The sequence below is a fragment of the Rhinoderma darwinii genome, chromosome 11 (assembly GCF_050947455.1).
Source record: "Rhinoderma darwinii isolate aRhiDar2 chromosome 11, aRhiDar2.hap1, whole genome shotgun sequence".
NCBI classification, from domain to species: domain Eukaryota; kingdom Metazoa; phylum Chordata; class Amphibia; order Anura; family Rhinodermatidae; genus Rhinoderma; species Rhinoderma darwinii.
In genome coordinates this window covers 26,082,331-26,106,072 of record NC_134697.1, presented here as the reverse complement: position 1 = coordinate 26,106,072, position 23,742 = coordinate 26,082,331, and the positions used below count along the sequence as shown (strand labels likewise).

At 43.2% G+C, this 23,742-nt stretch overlaps 1 protein-coding gene across 3 annotated transcripts in view; it reads right to left on the bottom strand.

The window, feature by feature from the left end:
• Positions 1-23,742, bottom strand: part of CTBP2 (C-terminal binding protein 2) — a 105,812-nt gene that overhangs the window by 13,744 nt on the left and 68,326 nt on the right. For 2 of the 3 annotated variants that reach the window (XR_012851211.1, XM_075843183.1), the window contains exons 1-4: positions 19,570-21,380; positions 13,578-13,732; positions 10,992-11,136; positions 7,084-7,290 (exon numbers count right to left, since the gene is read on the bottom strand). Coding sequence is in view for 2 of the 3 variants with exons in the window: in XM_075843183.1 (XP_075699298.1) it covers positions 7,084-7,290; positions 10,992-11,136; positions 13,578-13,732; positions 19,570-21,352 (2,290 nt within the window). In the remaining variant the exon portion in view is untranslated. Of the gene's footprint in view, positions 1-7,083; positions 7,291-10,991; positions 11,137-13,577; positions 13,733-19,569; positions 21,381-23,742 lie in introns of those variants that run through there. The other variant, XM_075843184.1, reaches the window with a different exon arrangement.

Here is a 23,742-nt window from a genome sequence, read left to right as displayed (position 1 = left end):
TCACCACAAACTATAGTCCACAAGAAAGGTACAAATGGCTCTACAATAAGAACATTGCTGCACGTGTAGATATTGGTACAAAAAGTAAAACGTTAGCAGATCAGATATAATAGTTATACATTTAATGATCTGACTTCTGCACTTGCAGTTATTAATAAATGTTTTACCAATCTTGATTCTATCTGAGGACACTGATGTCGAGATAAAATGGGACAAGTAAATCAGTGCGAGAAGAAATTAGATGTTCCAGCATAGCTGTTCTCACTCTTGAGGTTCACCTCATAATTCAAGGAGTACCTTACATCTGATGAATTGCAGAGCGCTCCCCTGGCAAGTTTATAATGGAAAGCAACACATCCCTGATATGCTGCTGAGCCTCTGCTGCTCACACATGGCCATAGACAAAAAGAGTTTCCATGGATTCCCCAGGAAAGGGGCATACATGAACAGATCTTTTCCACAGTATGGAAATATTATGTATTTACATTGCCTCACATGCACTTTTATCCTGGCATTCATGACCCAAAATAGAATTGGTTCTTCCTTTCGGAACTGATCATGTTTAGTACCATAAACATAATAACAACTATTGCTGACTTTTAAAATAGTGACATAATGGCATTTGGTGATTACAGCTGATGTGACCAAGGTTTATTGAGACTTGGCAAATGAGGTCCTATAACAAATGTGTGAAAACCTCTGTTTAGGGGTCTATACATTTTACAGACAGCAATCAAAACTAAAGCTCTCACGTGGCAGATTGTCACACAACATTCCACTGACCCTGAATGATATATAGATCTGTATAGTTACGGAATGTAACTACATACCAAATACAGACTTATATGCTAATTCAAGGTCTGCAGAAAGCTCAAGGACCTCAGCTCTCCGATGTGGTGCAGTAAAGGGGATCTATAAGCTCTTCTGTGTGTGGTGTAGTATAGAGGACCTGTCAGCTCTCCTGTGTGGTGTAGTATAGAGGATCTGTCAGCTCTCCTGTGTGGTGTAGTATAGAGGAGCTGTCAGTTCTCCTGTGGGATGTAGTATAGAGGAGCCGTTAGCTCTCCTGTGTGGTGTAGTATTAAAGGACCGTCAGCTCTCCTGTGTGGTTTAGTATAAAAGAGCCATCAGCTCTCCTGTGTGGTGTAGTATAGAGGAGCTGTCAGCTCTCCTGTGTGGTGTAGTATAGAGGATCTGTCAGCTCTCCTGTGTGGTGTAGTATAGAGGATCTGTCAGCTCTCCTGTGTGGTGTAGTATAGAGGAGCGGTCAGCTCTCCTGTGTGGTATAGTATAGAAGAGCTGTCAGTTCTCCTGTGTGTTGTAGTATAGAGGAGTTGTCAGCTCTCCTGTGTGGTGTAGTATAGAGGATCTGTCAGCTCTCCTATGTGGTGTAGCATAGAGGATCTGTCAGCTCTCATGTGTGGTGTAGCAGAGAGGATCTGTCAGCTCTCCTGTGTGGTGTGGTTTAGTATAGAGGAGCTGTCAGTTCTCCTGTGTGGTGTAGTATAGAGGATATGTCAGCTCTGCAATGTGGTGTAGTATAGAGGACCGGTCATCTCTCCAGTGTGGTGTAGTATAGAGGACCTGTCGGCTTACCTGTGTGGTGTAGTATATAGAGGAGCTGTCAGTTCTTTGTGGTGTAGTATAGAGGACCTGTCAGCTCTCTTGTGTGGTGTAGTATATGGGATCTGTCAGCTCTCCTGTGTGGTGTAGTATAGAGGATCGGTATGCTCTCCTGTGTGGTGTAGTATAGAGGATCTGTCAGCTCTCCTGTGTGGTGTAGTATAGAGGACCGGTCAGCTCTCCGGTGTGGTGTAATATAGAGGACCTGTCCGCTCACCTGTGGGGTGTAGTATATAGAGTAGCTGTCAGTTCTTTGTGGTGTAGTATAGGGGACCTGTCAGCTCTCCTGTGTGGTTTAGCAGAGAGGAGCCGTCAGCTCTCTTGTGTGGTGTAGTATAGAGGAGCTGTCACCTCTCCTGTGTGGTGTAGTATAGAGGATCTGCCAGCTCTCATGTGTGATGTAGTATAGAGGACCGGTCAGCTCTCCTGTGTGGTGTAGTATAGAGGAGCGGTCAGCTCTCCTATGTGGTGTAGTATAGAGGATCTGCCAGCTCTCATGTGTGATGTAGTATAGAGGACCGGTCAGCTCTCCTGTGTGGTGTAGTATAGAGGAGCGGTCAGCTCTCCTATGTGGTGTAGTATAGAGGATCTGTCAGCTCTAATGTGTGGTGTACTATATAGGATCTGTCAGCTCTCCTGTGTGGTGTAGTATAGAGGATCCGTCAGCTCTCATGTGTGGTATAGAGGATCTGTCAGCTCTCCTATGTTGTGTAGTACAGAGGATTTGTCAGCTCTCCTATGTGGTGTAGTACAGAGGATCTGTCAGCTCTCCTATGTGGTGTAGTATAGAAGATCCGTCAGCTCTGATGTGTGATGTAGTATAGAGGACCTGTCAGCTCTCATGTGTGGTGTAGCAGGGAGGAGCTGTGAACTCTCCTGTGTGGTGTAATGTAGAGGAGCGGTCAGCTCTCCTATGTGGTGTAGTATATGGGATGTCAGCTCTCCTGTGTGGTGTAGTATAGAGGATCTGTCAGCTCTCCTGTGTGATGTAGTATAGAGGAGCTGCCAGTTCGCCTGTGTGGTGTAGTATAGAGGAGCTGCCATTTCTCCTGTGTGGTGTAGTATAGAGGATCGGTATGCTCTCCTGTGTGGTGTAGTATAGAGGATCTGTCAGCTCTCCTGTGTGGTGTAGTATAGAGGACCGGTCAGCTCTCCGGTGTGGTGTAATATAGAGGACCTGTCCGCTCACCTGTGGGGTGTAGTATATAGAGTAGCTGTCAGTTCTTTGTGGTGTAGTATAGGGGACCTGTCAGCTCTCCTGTGTGGTTTAGAAGAGAGGAGCCGTCCGCTCTCTTGTGTGGTGTAGTATAGAGGAGCTGTCACCTCTCCTGTGTGGTGTACTATAGAGGAGCTGTCACCTCTCCTGTGTGGTGTACTATAGAGGAGCTGTCACCTCTCCTGTGTGGTGTAGTATAGAGGATCTGCCAGCTCTCATGTGTGGTGTAGTATAGAGGATCTGTCAGCTCTCCTGTGTGGTGCAGTAAACCGGATCTGTGAGCTCTCCTGTGTGGTGTAGTATAGAGGATCTGTCAGCTCTCCTATATGGTATAGTACAGAGGATCTGTCAGCTCTCCTATGTGGTGTAGTATAGAGGATCCGTCAGCTCTCATGTGTAATGTAGTATAGAGGACCTGTCAGCTCTCCTGTGTGGTGTAGCAGGGAGGAGCTGTGAACTCTCCTGTGTGGTGTAGTATAGAGGAGCGGTCAGCTCTCCTGTGTGGTGTAGTATAGAGGATCTGTCAGCTCTATGTGGTGTAGTATAGAGGAACGGTCAGCTCTCCTGTGTGGTGTAGTATAGAGGATATGTCAGCTCTCCTGTGTGGTGTAGTATAGAGGATATGTCAGCTCTCCTGTGTGATGTAGTATAGAGTATACGTAAGCTCTCTTGTATGGTGTAGTATAGAAGAGCTGTCACCTCTCCTGTGTGGTGTAGTAGAGAGGATTGGTCAGCTCTCCTGTGTGGTGTAGTATAGAGGATCGGTCAGCTCTCCTGTGTGGTGTAGTATAGAGGATCCGTCAGCTCTCATGTGTGGTGTAGTATAGAGGATCTGTCAGCTCTATGTGGTGTAGTATAGAGGAACGGTCAGCTCTCCTGTGTGGTGTAGTATAGAGGATATGTCAGCTCTCCTGTGTGGTGTAGTATAAAGGATCGGTCAGCTCTCCTGTGTGGTGTAGTATAGAGGATCTGTCAGCTCTCCTGTGTGGTGTAGTATAGAGGAGCTGTCAGTTCTCCTGTGTGGTGAAGTATAGAGGATCTGTCAGCTCTCCTGAGTAGAGAGGATCTGTCAGTTCACCTATGTGGTGTAGTATAAATGACCTGTAAACTCGCTCTATGTGGTGTAGTATAGGGGAGCCGTCAGCTCTCCTGTGTGGTGTAGTATAGAGGAGCTGTCAGATCTCCTGTGTGGGGTAGTATGGGGATCTGTCCGTTCTCCTGTGTGGTGTAGTAGAAAGAATCTGTCAGTTCACCTTCGTGGTGTAGTATAGAGGACATGTCCGCTCTCCTGTGTGGTGTATTATAGAGGAGCGGTCAGCTCTCCTGTATGGTGTAGTATAGAGGATCTGTCAGCTCTCCTTTGTGGTGTAGTATAGAGGAGCTGTCAGCTCCACTGTGTGGTATAGTATAGGGGATCTGTCAGTTCTTCTGTGTGGTATAGTATAGAGGAGCTGTCAGCTGTCCTGTGTGGTGTAGTATAGAGGATCTGTCAGTTCTCCTATGTGTGGTGTACTATAGAGGACACGTCATCTCTCCTGTGTGGTGTAGTATAGAGGACACGTCAGCTCTCCTGTGTGGTGTAGTATAGAGGAGTGGTCAATTCTCCTGTGGTGTAGTATAGAGGACATGTCGGTTCTCCTGTGTGGTGTAGTCTAGAGGAGCTGTCAGCTCTCCTGTGTGGTGTAGTATAGAGGAGCTGTCAGCTCTCCTGTGTGGTGTAGTATAGAGGAGCTGTCAGCTCTCCTGTGTGGTGTAGTATAGAGCAGCTGTCAGCTCTCCTGAGTAGTAGAGAGGATCTGTCAGTTCACCTATGTGGTGTAGTATAAATGACCTGTAAACTCTCTCTATGTGGTGTAGTATAAATGACCTGTAAACTCTCTCTATGTGGTGTAGTATAGAGGAGCCATCAGCTCTCCTGTGTGGTGTAGTATAGAGGAGCTGTCAGCTCTCCTGTGTGGTGTAGTATAGAGGAGCTGACCGCTCTCCTGTGTGATGTAGTATAGAGGAGCTGTCAACTCTTCTGTGTGGTGTAGTATAGGGGAGCGGTCAGCTCTCCTGTATGGTGTAGTATAGAGGATCTGTCAGCTCTCCTGCGTGGTGTAGTATAGAGGATCTGTCAGCTCTCCTGCGTGGTGTAGTATAGAGGAGCTGACAGCTCTCCTGTGTGGTGTAGTATAGAGGATCTGTCAGCTCTCCTGTGTGGTGTAGTATAGAGGAGCTGTCAGCTCTCCTGTGTTGTGTAGTATAGAGGAGCTGTCAGCTCTCCTGTGTGGTGTAGTATAGAGGAGCTGTCAGCTCTCCTGTGTGGTGTAGTATAGAGGAGCTGGCAGCTCTCCTGTGTGGTGTAGTATAGAGGATCTGTCAGCTCTCCTGTATGGTGTAGTATAGAGGATCTGTCAGCTCTCCTGTGTGGTGTAGTATAAAGGAGCTGTTAGCTCTCCTGTGTGGTGTAGTATAGAGGAGCTGTCAGCTCTCCTGTATGGTGTAGTATAGAGGATCTGTCAGCTCTCCTGTGTGGTGTAGTATAGAGGAGCTGTCAACTCTCCTGTGTGGTGTAGTATAGGGGAGCGGTCAGCTCTCCTGTGTGGTGTAGTATAGAGGAGCTGGCAGCTCTCCTGTGTGGTGTAGTATAGAGGATCTGTCAGATCTCCTGTGTGGTGTAGTATAGAGGAACTGTCAGCTCTCCTGCGTGGTGTAGGATAGAGGATCTGTCAGCTCTCCTGTGTGGTGTGGTGTAGTATAGAGGAGCTGTCAGCTCTCCTGTCTTGTGAAGTATAGAGAATCTTTTCCTGTGTTATTTCTCCTGGAAATTATTATATTAACTGGGCATTACCATTCCCCTTGTCAATAGGTTTTGTCCCTACACAGTCTGACACTTTTAGCACTAAATAGACTGAATTCGTCTTTCACCCCATTGACAAGAGGTATGGAAGGATCCAATTGTCTATTTTGTCATACTTTTCCAGGAGGAATAACAGCAACAACACATTGCAAAGTTCTCAGAAAACTTGTTCCAGCATTGTTTTTTCATGTTGAAGGTAAGTATTTACTAAAAAGACTTGTCAGAAGAGTGGAGAGGTCCTCTTTAAGGATATTAACAGATAGAAAAATATGTTGCCAGGTTTTCATAGGTATTTCCTTCTCGTAATCTGAAAATGACCCTCTTTGCATCACATTAAGGAACAGGAGCCCAATGAAAAAGGACAATGTTTTGTTTTTTTTACCATACTTTTTATGTGCTTAGGGTCCTTTATACATAGACTGGGACACTTATACGCAGCCATGTCACAAGTATCGGCAAATTAGTGCTACACAATTTACTGTATATGGGCATCTCCAATATATGGTATATATAAGTGGTTCTCAGCTAAATGTCAAGTTTGTGTTCTCTCTACAGCAGTTTAGCCAATTATGTGCAGTGATTGTTAAGAAGATATAATCTGCAGAGTACAGGGGATTAGAGATTACTGACAGAAAGCCAGATTTAATAACTCATCTCTTGTCACAGTTTACATCTGCCAGTACTAAGAAAATATCAAGATATAGATTCAAAGAGAAAATAACTAAACACCATAATGTAAAATATGTAAAGCTACATTCTTAGAACGAACGCATACCCATCACACACATTCACTTTATCAAAACGCCTGGATTAGGCATGAGGCTATATATAGGAACAGACTGATAGATAAATCCTTGGGTTGAAAAAAATAATCTTTGAATTTATTTATATCATGTGTTTAAGTATTTGCACTTCAAAAAACCAGCGTGACTCTCTTTAATCTCTCGGCATCATGTGGGGCATATTACAATGTCTGAATTATTCACAGAATTCATCAAATAAACATTACAGTTTGCTACAATATTATTTTTGTTATAGAACTATCTTTATTTTGCCCGACTACCATAGACTACTAGAGATTTTGCCATTAACCTCTTTAATACACAATAGACCACCATGGAGGCAAAGTATTACCAGGGGGCTTAGAAATTCTATGGTGTCCTTGATAACACTATCTGGGTACTGTATACAACAATGGATCTGGACACTGCATGGCTAATTATTTGGGTAGTACATGTAATAATTTATTCAGGTCACTCAGCTTTGAAGGAACAGTCCCATAGTCCCTGAACTTCTCTGCTTACCAGCTATAAATGCTATTGATTACAACTGGATATGTTTTAAGAATACAATCAAATTATTTATTTGGATCACTCATTAAAATCTGCGATTTCTCACTTACCAAATCCTAAGAGGCCTAGAGTCTCTCCACGAACACGAGCTGCCCCAGATGCCACCTCTCTTATCTGCTCCACACTGTGTACCCTAGTCCCATCCCGCAGTGCTTGATACAGCCAGGTGTTCCTCCGGTATAGATTCAAAATGTGGCAAATTGTAGAATCTGCCGTCTCCTCCACAGCTGCTGAAGGGATATTACACACCGCCACTCCTAAAATACAAATCGGTTCAGCAAGGGTACACATTAAAATACACAAAGTGTAATCATCACAGAAACGGTTAGAATCCCCTTAACATTCAGAACTAAAAGCAAACAATACATCGGATTAATTGCTGCAAACACATAATATAGTGACCCTCTTCCTTCCCTACTTTCTAGTGCAGAAATTTTGCCATAAAACCCACTATAATGGATCTTCCTGGGCTATTGTTACGTGGATACATATTCACAATGCAAAATCAGCAATTCTGTGTGTACAACACACAACTGTACAAGTACCTGTTATTAGTGATTATTTCCCAGTAATCCTGTGTACTGTATTGTACGGCTGGCTACCTGTTTTTTTTCCTTGCAATTTTATCATAGAATATTCACATATTTTGGAGTGATATTTCAGAACAAATATTGTAAAGTTCGGAATTAATGTACAATATGTACAGCTCGTATTTTCAATTTTGAACACTATTTTACAGATTACATATAGAACAAGAAAATACATTACTTATCTTGTACTGATTCTGAATATAGAATATATATGGAATATAGTCCAATCCCATCCACAGCTGTATTCACAATTCTGCTGCCTTACAAATTTGAGTATCCTTTCCTAGTTCATAGTCTGCACAGAGTTTGGCTTAGTGATCTGTATTCTGGAAAGTTTATTATTCACTGTAGGAACTGTACAGTAATCTGATGCAGGAAAAAACTATTTCCCCAGAATGCAGTGCAGCAGGTTGCAGAGCTCAGCTAAGCAGTTAGAGGGTGTGTGTCAGTCAATACAATGTGTGCTGACTCCATTAGTCATTAGGCCTGTTTACAAGTAGCAATTATTGTTATGATACAAACGGTTTAGAGTATTTGTAATAAAACTTGCCCAATGTAAATACACAAAACATTTAGCTACATAATAACATTATTGTTTATGGTTGGTGAAAATTGGTTATCCATACATAAAAGGTATTGTTATCATTTAGTGAATTGCAACATGTAGACAGATCTTATGGTCATAGCTATTTCGTGAGTCAGCTATCCCTAAACTGTGTTGTAGAACAATTCTAAAGTGTAAATATACATTAATGAGCAGAATGGTGAATGCAGCTCTGAGCTACATATTAGACTTTAGCTCACGATCAGTACATGATTAGAAGTATAAATAAATGCCTATGATTACATTATATTGCAAGAGGAAAGTTAGCTTAGCTTCATAGAAAGGTATTGTATACCAGAGAGGAATAACTTTGAATACACCAAGTAATAATCTTCAGAATATTATTTTATTGCTGCCTACTGTAAACACAGGTCAGACTTATATTATCTAATTTATATAATTGGGTGTTTTTTTACCTAAAGACGTGTTATCCTAAGAGCTACCAGTTTGTAGGAGTATTGTGTTTCTCAGCTGGTGTGTTTTCTACAATGGCTACAGGATAAAGCCCTCAAGCTCTGATACTATAAACTGTAGTCACGTGGGAGATCTTAGCACCTACTAGTTTATGGGCATTTTTTAGATGTTCTTGTTTCAAATTCCTCTGTCTCAGGTTTAGCTAGAACATTAAAACCACCTGCCTAATATTGCGTAGCGGCGCACATTATCCTGCTGAAAGAGGGCACAGCCTTTAGTGAATACAGTTACCATGAAGTGGTATACTTCATCTGCAACAATGTTTTTGTCGGTGGCATGTGTCACATCCACATGAACGCCAGGACCAAAGGTTTCCCAGCGGAACATTGCCCAGGGCATCACATTTCCTCCACCGGCTTGTCTTCTTCCCATAGTGCATCCTGATCTCTTCAACAGGTAAGCAATGCACATGCACACAGTCGTCCACATGATGTAAAAGAAAACGTGCTTCATCAGAGTAAGCCACTTTCTTTCATTGCTCCGTGGTTCAGTTCTGATGTTCGTGGCCCATTGTAGTTGTTTCAACGGTGGACGGGAGTCAGCATAGTCGCTCTGATCAGTCTGCAGCTAGGCAGCAAGTTGCGATGTTCTGTGTATTTGGACACCTTTTGATCATAGCCAGCAGCCTTTGCAGTAATTTGTGCTACAGTAGCTCTTCTGTGGGATTGGATCAGACAGGCTAGCCTTCACTCCCCATGCGCATCAATGAGCCTTGGGTGTACATGACTCTGCTGTCGGTCACTGGTACTATTTCCTTGGACCACTTTTGGTAGGTACTAGCCACTGCATACCTGGAAAACCCCACAAGACCTGCCATTTCGGAGATGCTCTGACCCAGTCATCTAGCCATCACAATTTGGTCCTTGTCAAAGTCGCTGAGATCCTTCAGCTTTCCCATTTTTCCTGCTTCCAACAAATCAACTTCGAAAACTGACTGTTACTGAGATAATCAATATTATTCACTTCACCCATCAGTGGTTTTAATGTTTTGGCTGAACAGTGTACATGTATTTTCTTCAGATTTTACTAGATCCACCATGCTTACATTTATGGTGACAACCATATTTTTTCTTTCATAAAAAGACTGCACGCTTGTTACTATTTCATTGCTTGTGGTTTTCTTTAAGGCTGTAGATTGTAACAATGTATATAATGAAAGATTATCTTACTGTTCCTATTATTTTTTTTTTAAAGGGGGGCTGAATCAAAATATGTGGCGGTCCATGGGTAAGACATTCCACTTTTCTTTTTTTTTAGCAGGGGGAAATTAAACATGGTTAAGAAACAGGAAATAGCAATAATAATGTTACACAGTACCCAAAAAAAACACCATACAGTGCTATACACCATAGACTATACTAATACCGTACAGTGCCCAAACCAACAGTGCTATAATGTGCATAAATAATATTACCATACTGAGCAGGAACGCTCTGGGTGACCCCCGGCCTGCACTTGGTAAAGACAGGTTGGTGGAAGCCCACTTGCCACTTTAATAATTTAGCTTTATTTTAGAGGGTTGCTTTATATGGACCAATCAGAACAAAGTAACAGAAGAGGGTATATACATATCCACCCGATTTACGCAAAACCAGTAAGCCTCTGAACTTAAACAGAATAGTCGTCATTACCACTTTATAGGAATAATCCCCTGTCCCCTATTTATAACTAATATTATATTCTTTTACATCCTGGAGTGGTGTTTGAACCTGAACAGTTTCAATGTCCAAAGGAAATACTGCTTGTTAAAACACCATAAAAGTAATGCAACTGCAAAGCTAATATTGCTAAATTATTAAAAGAGTTTTAAACCAGCCAAAACTACCAAGAGAAATCAATAATGATCCAATATTCCGGAGAATACTGTATGCTAGTAACATCACTGAGGTACAGGGCATTGGATTAGTCATAAAAAGATGATTTATGTGACTAGAAAGCTATTAGACTAGACTAAGGAGTATATTTTATACAGATATTACATAAAAGGCTTCTGTAAAATATTCAGCCCATGCATTGCAAGAAAATTCCCTTTATCTGTCGGCATCTACATAGCAATGACACTGCGATGAAGAATCTGGCGTGACTACCGTCAGCTATAGGGATCTCCTGATGATAAAGCCTGGACAGTTCTAGCATTTCTACACTGTGCTGCTGGGTAGCATTCGCTAAAACCGCGAATCTAAAGCTAAAGATTAAATAGGGTAACAGTAAAGTTACTTTACTACAAAGGCAAATACAGAGAGAGAACAAGAGATGGAGGGAAGTCACACAGACACTCTGCAGTACCTACCCAGATCTCCGGCTGCCTTGATGTCAATGTTGTCAAATCCGCTGCCTATCCGCACTATGACACGAAGAGACTTAAACTTCTCCAAGTCTTCACGTGTCAGTGTGATAGTGTGATACATCATGGCACCCACCGCTTCATTCAGAACCTACAACACAGGTATTTTCATGTGTCTTCTCAATATTATTTATTGCCTGTTATTTACAAAGAGCTGAAATATACTGCAGCGCTGTACATAGAACAAACTCACATCTGTCCTGATCTCTAGTGAGGCCCACAAATCTAATCTCCGTTTCTCAGGCACACATTGCAAATCTAATTTCACAAGAAGCCAAATTACTTGAGCATATTTTTGAAGGTTTTTTTGGGAGTAATATCACAAGGAACCAGATTATAACCTCTATCAAAGGAGTTGTCCACTTCAAGACAATTACTTTTTGTTACAAGGATCCGCTGAAAATAAACTATGACATGGTCCCTCACAGCTGGAACCCCCAGTGATCAGATGTGATCTGTGGTGGAACCTGCCAGCAAGTGTTCAATTCCCCTAGAGCGCCACCACAGGAAAAATTAAAGGGGTTGTCCACTACCGGACAACTGATGACCTATCCACCGGATAGGTCATCAGTAGATCATCGGTGTGGATCTGACACCTGGACCCCGCACTGATGAGCTGCTCCCGTTGCCTGCAGGCACCGGATCTTATTGCACAGTATGCAATGTACAGAGTTGGAAGCAGTTGGCTCCATACATTGCATAGCGGCCGTGCTGCAGCTCGGCTGCTACTTCATGACCGGAACCAACTGCTTCCAGCATGGACGTCCAGTGCCCAGAGGCAGCCGGAGCAGCTGATCGGTGAGGGGTCTGGGTGTCAGACCCCCACAGATCATGTACTGATGATGTACATCAGTTGTCCGGTCGTGGACAACCCCTTCAAGCATTACACAGTGTCCATTGAAATCAATGGGCTTTCTGTGTAAAGCATGAACTTGCTGGGTCCTCCAGGGAGAGAGAGAGAGAGAGAGACTCTTTGTAGCTACTCTATGCTCCCGCATATTGATAGAGGTCCCAAGTAAGGGACTTCACTCTAATAACTCAGAATGCCCTAATTGAGCATGAAAATGGGTTTTCCAAACCAGACAACCCTTTTAATAAAAAATAAATGTGGATAGCAAAGTGGCACTAGGCCAAATGCAAATACCACTTATGAATTGTGCGGAAAAACCGTAAAATTCTTTCCCTAATTGGGCATTTGGATATCATAGAAGGAGGTCCCTCAACACCTGAATGGCCGCCATTTAATACTATACTTCCCCTGCAATGGCCACTGAAGGGGAAATGTCTGACTGGCTGCAGCTTCAACAAGCAATAATAGTAAATTGCTGGGTTAAACGGGCATTTGATAAAATTTGACTAAGGCCTTATTCACACGAATGTGTTATATGTCCGTGCTACGCGCGTGATTTTCACGCGCTTCGCACGGACCTATGTTAGTGAATGGGGCCGTTCAGACTGTCAGTGATTTTCACGCAGTGTATGTGCGCTGCGTAAAACCTATACATGCCCGTGTTTCGCACAGCACGCACCCATTGAAGTCAATGGGTGTGTGCAAATCGCGCACGGCACAAGGAAGCACTGCCGGGTGCCGCGCGTGATTCGCGCAACAGTAGTAAATAGAATGAATGAAAACAGAAAAGCACCTCGTGCTTTTCTGTTTGTAAACATAAAACCAGTGTGTCATCATGATGCCGGCTGCGCGAAAATCACACAGCCACGCACCATATGCTGATGACACACGGACCTTTTTTACGTGCGCAAAACGCAGCGTTTTTTGCGCACACAAAACGGACACATCCGTGTGAATAAGGCCTTAAGCTTATATGCGCACTCACGAGAAAAGGGTCTGGGGACTAAGCCGACAGGGAGCTGGCTGTCAGAATTGAGACTGAACGAAATCGAGCAGAAGAAAAACAGTAAAATTTTTTGGGGGATAAACACAAATTGCAGACAATTTTATTCTACATAATACATAATACATAATACATAAAGTGTACAAAAAAAAATGCGAAGTGGTCTATAGCCTTTAAAGCCTCATGCACACGGCCGTGCCCATAATCATGGCCCGCGATTGCAGGCATGGACGGCCGCGGGCCGCATTTCGTAAAAAATTAAAAGTAGAACATGCTCTATAATTCCAGGCACGGTTCTACGACATGGACATTATCCGTAGCGATACGGAAAGGTGTCCGCGGCCAACAGAACCGGGTGGGTCTGTAATTGCAGACCGTATGATGTCCCGAAATTGCAGAGATTTTTTACGGTCGTGTGCATGGGGCCTGAGGGTTTGATCATTTAAAGTGTCCTTTAAGGCCTCTTTAATGGGCGAGCTTTAGCAATCTGAGCTTCATTTAATGAGGCTATTGGGGCCAAAACTTTTAACTACTAACAAACAAGGAATGTACCGAGTCTAGATCAGGTTATGTCCATGTAAATAAAGGACCCACAATCTGACTGCAACTGAGGAAGAAAGAGGATACATCGATTCTGCGATTCCCCCCTACTTGCATAACAACAATTGATGTCCCTTACCTTTTCATGGATCTCCTGTGTAGACTGGGCATCACAAAATGCCACAGTTGCCAAGTCTTTTAGGATTGGCATCTCTACTGTGCAGTCTCTTCCATCCAACAGAGCTATAAGCGGGCGAGGGTGCATTGGACCATTGACTGTCTGAGGCCTCATACCTGTAACATAAAAGAAAAAAAAGCAGGAAGCTCAGATGAATGACATACATGCTGACAGCGATCGACAGGATGCCGATGGACGATTACATAATAGCTCCCTGCTAGAAAGTGATGAGACACAGATGAATAAAATGGAATTTGATCTGATATATAATACTGTTTAAACTATACTACATCTCAACATCTCGTTTCCCTTGATGGTTACAATAGCTTTTTTTTCCTCATTCTATAATCACTCAGCATTTATTGCAGTAACTCTATGTAAACGTACTAGGATTATATCTATTTACATAGCACCGTCATGTTCAGCAGCGTTGTACAAGGAGTCTATCCAATCGCATCGGTTCCTGTCCCCTGTGGGGGTTCGCAATGTAATCTTCCCATCTCAGACGCACACACATATATACCCTAGGGCCAATTTCATAGGAAGAGAATTGACCAACAGTACATGGAGAGAACATGCAAACTCAATTCAGATCTTGCCCATGGCTAGATTCAAAACACAGAAACTCAATGCTACAAGGCAACAGACCAATGAGCGGAACCACTGCGCTATCTTAAAATAAAGTCAAAGAATTTAGATTAAAGGGATAACTGTCCATGAACCCTATTATGAGAGCAGAGAAGCTTCCATTCTGGGAGGACTTGACACAAAAAATGTATTACACGGTCATTCGTTGACTTATATGGCTTCCATGTGATATTACAAATATGTAGTTGCCCACAGGTTCCCCAGCAATAACCTTGCCAACGGTTACCGCAGCAGTACATGATATAAAAAAATAAGATAGATATGCGCTCCAATCCACGTTTGCATACCGTAATAAGAATACCAATGGCGTACACAGCAGAGAGTGGGCCCAATGGCAAACTTTAAAATGGGCCCCCTATTATGGTGTTGGATTTTGCCTTCCAGGACACAAGGGCCTGGGGTTTGTTTCCACAATCACATTCTTTCCATGACCCTTGGGCCAATTCCCCTTGTTTACTAGTAATGCAGTTCGTCTGGAGAGGGGAGTCCTGCACAGGTTCCCACCACGCACTAGAAAATGAAATGGAACCAACCAGGGCAGAGCCCCCTCTCTCTCTCCAAGGACCTGTATCAGCCGCATGGTCTGCCTCTATAGTATGTACTCCCTTGACAAATGCCACCTCCACGAGTTGTGTGTCATTGTGTGGTTTTTATACCATATCTTCTGCTACTACTGTACATATGTAAAACAAATAAAACAAACCAACCAAGTAGAAAGATAGATCTTTCATAAGCAAAAGGCTGCAAGTATGTAGAAATTAAAGGGTAACTAAACGTTCAACAAACTTCTGACATGTCATAGTGAGATGTCAGAAGTTTTGATCTCTGCGGGTCCGAGCACGGAGACCCCCACCAATCGCTAAAAGAAAGCGTCAGAAGTGCTCGTGTGTGCGCTCAGCCGCTTAGCTTTTTCTGGAAATCAATAAAGCGGTGTACGGGCTCAATAGAAAGTCTATGAGCCCGTACGCCTCTACATCGTCTTTCCGGAAAAAGCTGAACAGAAACTAAGCGGATGATCGCTCACACAAGTACTTCTTCCCCTTTGTTTTAGCGATTGGTGGGGGGTCTCCGTGCTCGGACCCCCACCAATGAAAGCTTCTGACATCTCACTATGACATGTTAGAAGTTTGTTGAAAGTTTAGTTACCCTTTCATTACCAAAAAGAGATGTGCAAAGACATGCCACAGAAAGGTATAAGTTTCACAAGAATAGTGCATGTAAGAAAACATACAATAAAAAAATGACACACAACTAAGGAAACCACATCAAGAGGTATATAGAAAGCGTACAGGCGTACACAACAATTAGTAGTAGGTAACAATAAAAATAAACAGTGCATACAATTTGCTTGCATTTGCATCTGGGTGGACGCCATTTGAGGTGCAGACTATCATATGTCGGTATCATTTTATCTATGTATTCATTTATCTATGTTTTTTAATAGCCTGATCCAGTTTGTAGCACTTCGCACTTTACCTGTTGGATCATACACTATATTGCACTTTATCACCTGTACGTTGCCTTCCCATTCCATGCAAATTGTATGTACTATCTATTTTTATTGTCAACTACTATAATTTGTAGTGTACTCCTGTACACATTCTGCATACCCCTTGATGTTCCTTTGTTGTTTTGTAGTTGTGTGTCATTTTTTATTGTGTTTTCTTACATGTACTATTCTTGTGAATACACGTACTGTATTACTGTATTTATGTGCTCCCAAATTAGAACAGACATTCTTTAGTAATACTACAAAATAGCCACTAATCCCGCCAATGATCATTTTTCTATTCTCACCCTTTATTGCTCTACCCTCCTGCCGACTGTCAGTGCTCTATAATTATCTCATTACCACCCTCCTGGGCCACAGATCCTTGTGCTACAATATTCCCGTATAATGTGAATGTTAATAATGACAGTGTGGCTTTGTTTTACACTAAATCCTTCCTCCTGTAAAGAATGCGCAGCAGTAGGGCAGAGCTGTGACAGAGTACGTTCCAGCCTCCATCCCGAGTCTCCAGACACTGGCAGATCAATTTGGAGGTTACCGTGGAGATGCTCATCCTGGGAGTTAAGTGACACCGTCTGGTTGCGGAGTAACATAAAGTAGTATTACACCTATATCATAACCTACTGACATGTCAATTATTGCAATGTGGATAATGATTTTTCCTTGCTTACAGTCTAATCTAAGACCATAAATCAGTGAATATTGATAAGGAGTAATTCTGTCTTATGGCTACTGTCCCCTGGGCCTAGACAACATATGTCAGCGTGTGTTACATCGGTACTAGGTGATGACGTGCTGTAAGGCAACAGTTGGACACATAGGGAGTGCATTGAAGTGATTGCAGTAGAACGGTAACATACTTAAAGGGTTTCTCCACTTTGAACAATCCTACTTATTAGAAGGATCCCTTGACAATAAGCCGATCACAAAGTGTCCCCCTGTTGGGACCCCAGTGATCAGCTGTAGTCTGTGAAGAAACCTAGCAGTAAGTGTTCAATTTCCCTGCAGCGCCACCACTGGGGAAATTAAACATTACATAGTGTCCATTTATATCAATGCGTTGTCTGTGTAATGCAGGTCAGGACAAGTCCTCCGGAGCGAGACATACCCTTTGTAACTGCTCTACACTCTGGCCAAGAGAGGAGGATCCTGAACAGAGGACCCCCCCCCCCTTTATTTTAGATTTCCTTAATAGGGTATATGAAAACGGGATTCAGGAAAAAGTAGTGAAACTTCGTAGAACATGAGCCATAAAGCCCAACAGTACCCAATATCACATGGCCAAAGCTGCCCCTAAACTTGCCCTTCATAACAGCACAGAAGCAGAGGAAGAAAATGGGTATTCGGGTATAAAAACCCATTTTCAAACCACATTAATGACTAAAGGTGGTTCCTGTTTAGGACACTCCCCTATTCCGTAAAGGTGAGAGCAGCTACAAAAGAGTGCCTCTCACTCTGTATCACCCATCATGTGATTGCCTTACACAAGCAGCCCATTGATTTGAATGGGAACAGTGTAAGGGTATGTACACACGGCGCTTATTTTCAGGCTGATTTTGGTGCATAAAAGCCTCGCTTTTTGCGAAAAAATACACTTAAAATACGCCTGCAAACAGTTTCCCGTTGATTTCAATGGGAAATAATGTGCTGTTGACATGAGGCGTATTTTTCCAATTTTTGAAGCCGATTTTCCATTGACACTATGTAAAAAGCCTCAGCAGAATCTTCAAATATATATATAAAAAAAAAAATAAATTCATTTTCAGCTTCAAAAAACGCCTTGAAATCACATTTTTAGCCACTTCTTTTTGTACGTGTGAATATACCCTAGTGCTTTATATCTCCTGTTGTGGCGCTGCAGGAAGGACAACCCTTTCATAATTAATCAATGAGCTTCGGGTTTCATGGCAACATTTTTACTGGGGATTCCAATGCATTTTACATTTCCCTGCTGTTTAGGGTAAGGCCCCAAGGAGCAGCATTGACGCAGCCAGCATGCAGCCAACACCCTACATGGCGTGGTTGACAAATTGCTCGTTAATAGCCACCTGTTGTTGCAGGCAAAATGTCTGTTTAATTGCAAAATGTATACACCCTTTATGGCTTTACGATTTTGTGGGTAAACAGACACTTTACCCACAACAATGAGCGGGCATTAACTAGTTATTTATCAACCACGCTGAACAGGGTGTTATCGTGACCGCGACACACCGTCATCAATGCCAGCATTGCTCCAACCACAGTAGAGGGCCGTGCCAACCCTGGGTAAAATGGTGCCCTGTGTAGTACTCTCTATTGACATCCCCCTTATGTTGGGGAACCAAGTGTGGGATCAGGAATGCAAACTCCGGGTGGCCAGGCTATCAGGGCCACCCCAAGCCTGACATCACGGTGGCAGCTGCCACTGATATTTGGCACGCTATGCGCCCAAAGCACAGACCAGACCTCAGATTAAACTGGAGGAGGGACAGTATCAGCAAATCAGATCACTACTTTCGTTTTCTAAGACTAATGGAACAAGGAATGTGACCAGTTGCTATGGAAACATCCTCCCCTCCTCCATTGCTCTAGTTCATCCATGTGTGTTTGGGTGCAGACCACGAACACAACACTTTCACCTGAATTATTAAAACTACCTAAAATGATCGTTTATAAAAAAGAGATTCATTCAAATTATACATTTCCATTAAACTTGAGGCTGAGGGGCCAGTCTAAGGAAAAGCTGAGGGAAGGCTAGCAGATAAAGAGCCGCAGGCTATCAAACTTTTCTTTCTTAAAGCTCACCCGCATAAAACAAATAGGAAAAATGCCAAATTTACATCAGATAATAGTGCAGATCTGTTTTTAAAAAATTATAGTCCAGACCCTAAAGCTTCAGTACAAACAGAGATGACTATCTGTATAACTACATATAGGAATCTTTTCAGTCTCACAGAACAAGCCTGATAAGTCTAAGACACGGTTCACACAGTGTTTTTGTTGCGTTTGTAGCATGTTTTTTTGTTTTGGTTGATGAACTCCTATTGAGAGATATGGGAGTTTATTTACCAAAACAAAAAAACGCACAGTGTGAACCCAGCCCTATGGTCTTGTATTGATTTTTCACAATAATGTTGGTTCCCACACAGACACAAAGGTGTCACTGATGCCACACACACTCCACCACCTGCTGTAGCTGAATGGAAACGGTCAGGGGACCCCATAGCTAAAACTACAATGGGACCCCCTAATGGTTTATGAGATCACACCCCTCTACCCCAGGACAAGAAGGCCAAGGCATGCTGCCCTCAAACCCCTTTCCAACCCTTGTAGGGTGGCACGACACTGATTATTTTTACCTCACACACCATACAGCAGAGCGGCATTAGCTCCCTCTATTAAAATGTAGGCCCTTAGGGATGTCTATAAAAAGCAACAAGCAGCAGATACTACACTGATATTACCCATATCAAACAGGATACATTTTTGTAATGTAGCTTAGAAAAGTAAATCAAAGTTGAATGGTTGGGAAAACCACCACAACAATTTCAAAAATGTAATAGGAGAAAACGGACTTACCGATACAAATACACACAAACTAGACAGACAGACATCACCTGCAAAAGTTTTAAGGTTATCCTGGAGCTCCCATTCGTTAAATAATATACAGAATAGTAATTGTATGAATAGATTAATTACATAATTATGAATATGACACCTTCAAGTATAATCCAGCATTCACATTACTATCATTGGGGCAGGGAAGATTTTATACTACAAGTAAAGCAATTTTGGAACTAAATAAATTAGAATTACTTGGCTCTGGAGATGCCATGGTGGAGACAATGACGGGTGGTCCAGTCCGTCTGGTTACTTTCTGGTAAGGTGAGTGGAGAGAGGATTGACTGGCTATATTAAGTGGTGGCAAGCCCATTGAGGTCTCCAAATGGCTCCCGTGTTTGCGTAGTAGTTGTGGGCTGCAGTGTGGGCTGTGTACCGGAGAGGTGGGTGGGAGGCGCTCTCTCTTCATGAGCTCCATGGGTACAGTATAGCTTGTAGGGTAAGCTGTCTTTGGCCCGGTGTTCACATTAGTGTGTACAACAGTCATAGGGATACCAGACTGAGCAGGGTAGGCAGAAGCAGGTCGAGGCTGGACAGAGTATGCTGCAGTTTGCATGAACTGGGGATTTTGAACACCCATACCACAATTTGGGTAGCTGGCAGTTTCCAAGAGGTGCTGAGAAGGGGCACTAGATGGCCGGCGGTTTAGTTCAGCCATTCTGGGCGAGACTGGCTGCAGAGACAAGGAATGTTGTGGATTAGGAGCTCCATGCATCATAGGACTGTTAAGAGGCTGCGCATTGAAATCATTGCGCATGAGATCCCCACGATGACTGAAGCTGTTGGAACGAGCCCGGGATCTCAGAGAGTTGCTTTTCTGTTGATCTTGTCTCAGCATCTGCAGATCTGTTCTGTAACTCTTGATAAGACCTGAAAGCAATCTTGCCTGGCCAAGATTAGCAGCTACTGATTTAATGTCGTGTTCTTCCATGACCGCCAGTGAGCTGGGCGTGTCGAACCCTTGCTGTATTAATGCGTTAATAGTATTTTCAGAGAGGCCTTCATTTCGCAGGACTGCAAGGAACTCCATATCCACAGCCCTCTTCAGTTCGGATCCGGAGAGTGACATAGGAATCTGGGTATGAGACGGAGCTAAGCAGTTATTATAGGTATCATAAGCCATCTTTGCGCTGATGTTCTCCCTTGCTGAGCCATGATAACCACGATTTGCTGAAAGAGATGAAGTCCCCAGAGTGCCATCCATAGCAGCAGATTCACTGGGCTCCACCACAAGGCAGGTAGGAGCTGTCTGCCTCCCTGTTGAGGGATCAATGGATCTTTCCATCATCTCGTTATACATCTGTCTATTGGGGAACGTGGTTGCCTCTGAGCCATACCTGGGGTTGGGTGTTTCTATGGTGTATCTGGCAGGGGAAGAATCTCGACTCCTTGAACGCGGTCCCTCAGTGATGACTCTACCTGCAGGATCTCTATACATGCGACCCACTTCTTGTGGGTGATAGGTACGTGCAGGAGTCTGGTCCCAGGCTGTCCGGCTTGTGGGGGGCCCATAAGTGTGTCCTGCACGATTTAGCATTGGGTCTCTATAATAACGAGGATCCTCCAGGGATCTGCCCGGCAAAGAAGGCTCATTATAATAATCTTGAGTGTGCACAGATCCACGCCCAGACATTGCCACCTGTCTCTCGTAGGGATAGCTGAAGTCTGGAACGGAGTTATTCCTCACTGGTCTGCGATCTTGACGCACTAAGTGACCTTGCTGACCTCGGATATATGCGTCTGGGTAGGATGAGATGTCCGCCTTTATCTCCGAGCTGCCTGGCACGATAATATCGCGGGATCTGCTGCTTGGCAGCTTGTAAAAAGCTTCCTCTCCGTTGTAGGTCAGAGAATTGTTTATGCCGGCTGCTCTGTGATATCCTGATGAGATGTCTCCCTCCCAGCTGCCTTCATACCAACCTGCAGCATCCCAGCTACGAGAACGGCTGATGTTTGTCTGCTTGCTTGGAACCGGCATTGGAAGAAAAAACTCTCAGCTTAGATACTGTGCTAGAGGAGGAGGCAAGGAATCGTCTCAGTTAAAATCTTCTGTTACACGTATTTTAAAAAAAAAACCCTATACAATAAATAGACGTAGCTGCACCTGAGCTCTCTGGAGGCACAAACAGAAACAGGCGGCTTCAGTTACAAAAGTATCGGCTGAATTATTAATCCCAGGTAATAGAAGATGACACAGTACAACACCCCGTAGATAGTGGTTTCAGCAGGCTTCAGGCACAGACTGGGTGCCCGCAACTAATCCTCCCAGTTTTGCCTGGATGCAGTGGGGACATTTTATTTGTATGGATAACTGTGTGCAGATTAGAAAAACTGTAAAGCCCTAATCCTGTATGACACAGAGTGGGCCCACTAATAGACCCTATCAGCATCACAGTAGACTGCTGCTCTCAGACACCCCCTGACTGCTGTGTCTCTCATGTCTCATTTTCTCATGTCGAAAGAGAATCACAGGAAAAGGGACGCGGGAAAACGAAAACATCTCCGCTCCTACTAAATCACATCAATGAAAGAGTCATCCAGCCAGGGAAGGATTTAATAACTGCACAATGCAACGCAGGACAGATCTTCACCGTGAGATCTAAGGATTGAGGGAAAACAATGAGTAACACTGACAAATTGTGTAAAATCTGCAGTAAAGGAAGAACACGTTACCAACATCACGTGGCATTATATTCATTCTAATGCATCGATGGTATCGAATGAGACCTAATGTATCAATTTTAGAGATAATTTGTAAAGAATTTGCATATTTATTGATGCAATAAGTAAAATGGCGGGCACCGTAGGAATTTCACATTTCTTGCAACACCTTTATCAGAAACACCACAAAACATTTTATGACAGTCTGAAACTTCGTGACATTCACATACAACAGCTTGATATAAACAGCGAACTGTTGTCTGCTAATGGGAATACAGGGCAAATAATGGGAGTCTGAAACTTTTTTGGCCGCCATGCTTTACTTTCAGATAACTCCTGCTTGCAGCGAGGGCATATTATTAACAGTATCAAACGCAAGTAGCTATTTACAGCACAAAAAAACCTGCAGCAGCCACTTATCATTCCCCCCTGACGAAGCCTTGTGGCGAAACACGTTGGGCGTGTAAGTGGGCACCTGGCATACTTCAACTGGTTGCCCCATTGTTCATCTGCATCTGTTTTTCTTTCATTTTTTCCGCCTTTGTGCCTTTATATTGTACCTCTACTTTGCCGGACAAACCTATTTTGTCCTCATACATTCTTTTTGGCTTAGTCTTGAAGACTATTTACAATGTATCAATACATGGTATAGGTGTTATTGCTTATCTGTTTGGATTCTCCTTTTTATTAACCCCCTTTTTTATGCTATTGTTATCATTTTTAACATGTGTCACAATAAAATCATGTTGTTTTTATGCTTAAAACTTTCTTGGTCGTCTAACACTGTCAAGTTTTGGTGTCTATCCTACAAGGCTAGCAACATGGGTGGCGCCTATGACCCTAGGTGTACCATGCCAAAAATCCTTATTCATGAAGTATGTGTGTAGTACTGTGTGTAAACCAACATATCTGACAATGAAAATAAATAGGGGCTGTGTATAATATTTCCTGCATTTCCTATGAGGCTGAGCATTCAGGAGGTTGAAGCAAGCCATTCCACCTGAAGTCCCAAATCCATTTACACTTAAATGCATCCTTAGCATAATGAATTTCCTGATCCAGCTTGTCACTACCCGAACCAGCAGCTTATTCCTGCCCATCACACTAACTCACACTGACCTTAATCCCTCCAGGATCACACAGTAATCCTTAAATCTATATGCAGAGGACAAATATACAGCAGACAGGCATGAGGGTGTAATTCCTTGCATATAGAAAGTTCCTCTCTGCCTGCTAAAAATATTTGCCATTGTAGAGGTTGGAGAATTTTCCTATGCTTACTGGTTTTCGGCCCCTGCCCCGAAGGTTGTACAGCACAGAACTGTGATGGCTTCAAGAAATGAGGAGAGAGCAGATGTATCTCTTATTAGCTCACTATGTTGGGATTAGGCTGGCATTAACCCACTCACAGCTGTTTAACCCTTCCGAAATGGGTCACAGCAAATGGCCGTTATGTAATGTGGTGACCAAGCTCCTCATCAACTGCTACACGATTAAGAAGAATCCCCAGCAAGTAGTAAAAACATTGTACACACGGTAACAGAACTGGAAGCTTGTAATTTATGCCTTCAAATAATTGTTGGGTCTATCCCATGAGAAAAATGTCTCCCTGGCTTACTATGTACCAGTTGGTTCAACTTGGGCACCAGGGGCTGATTTTTGTTTCTAAAGAGCTCTGCAACTTGATGGGGTTGTCCAGTTTATAAA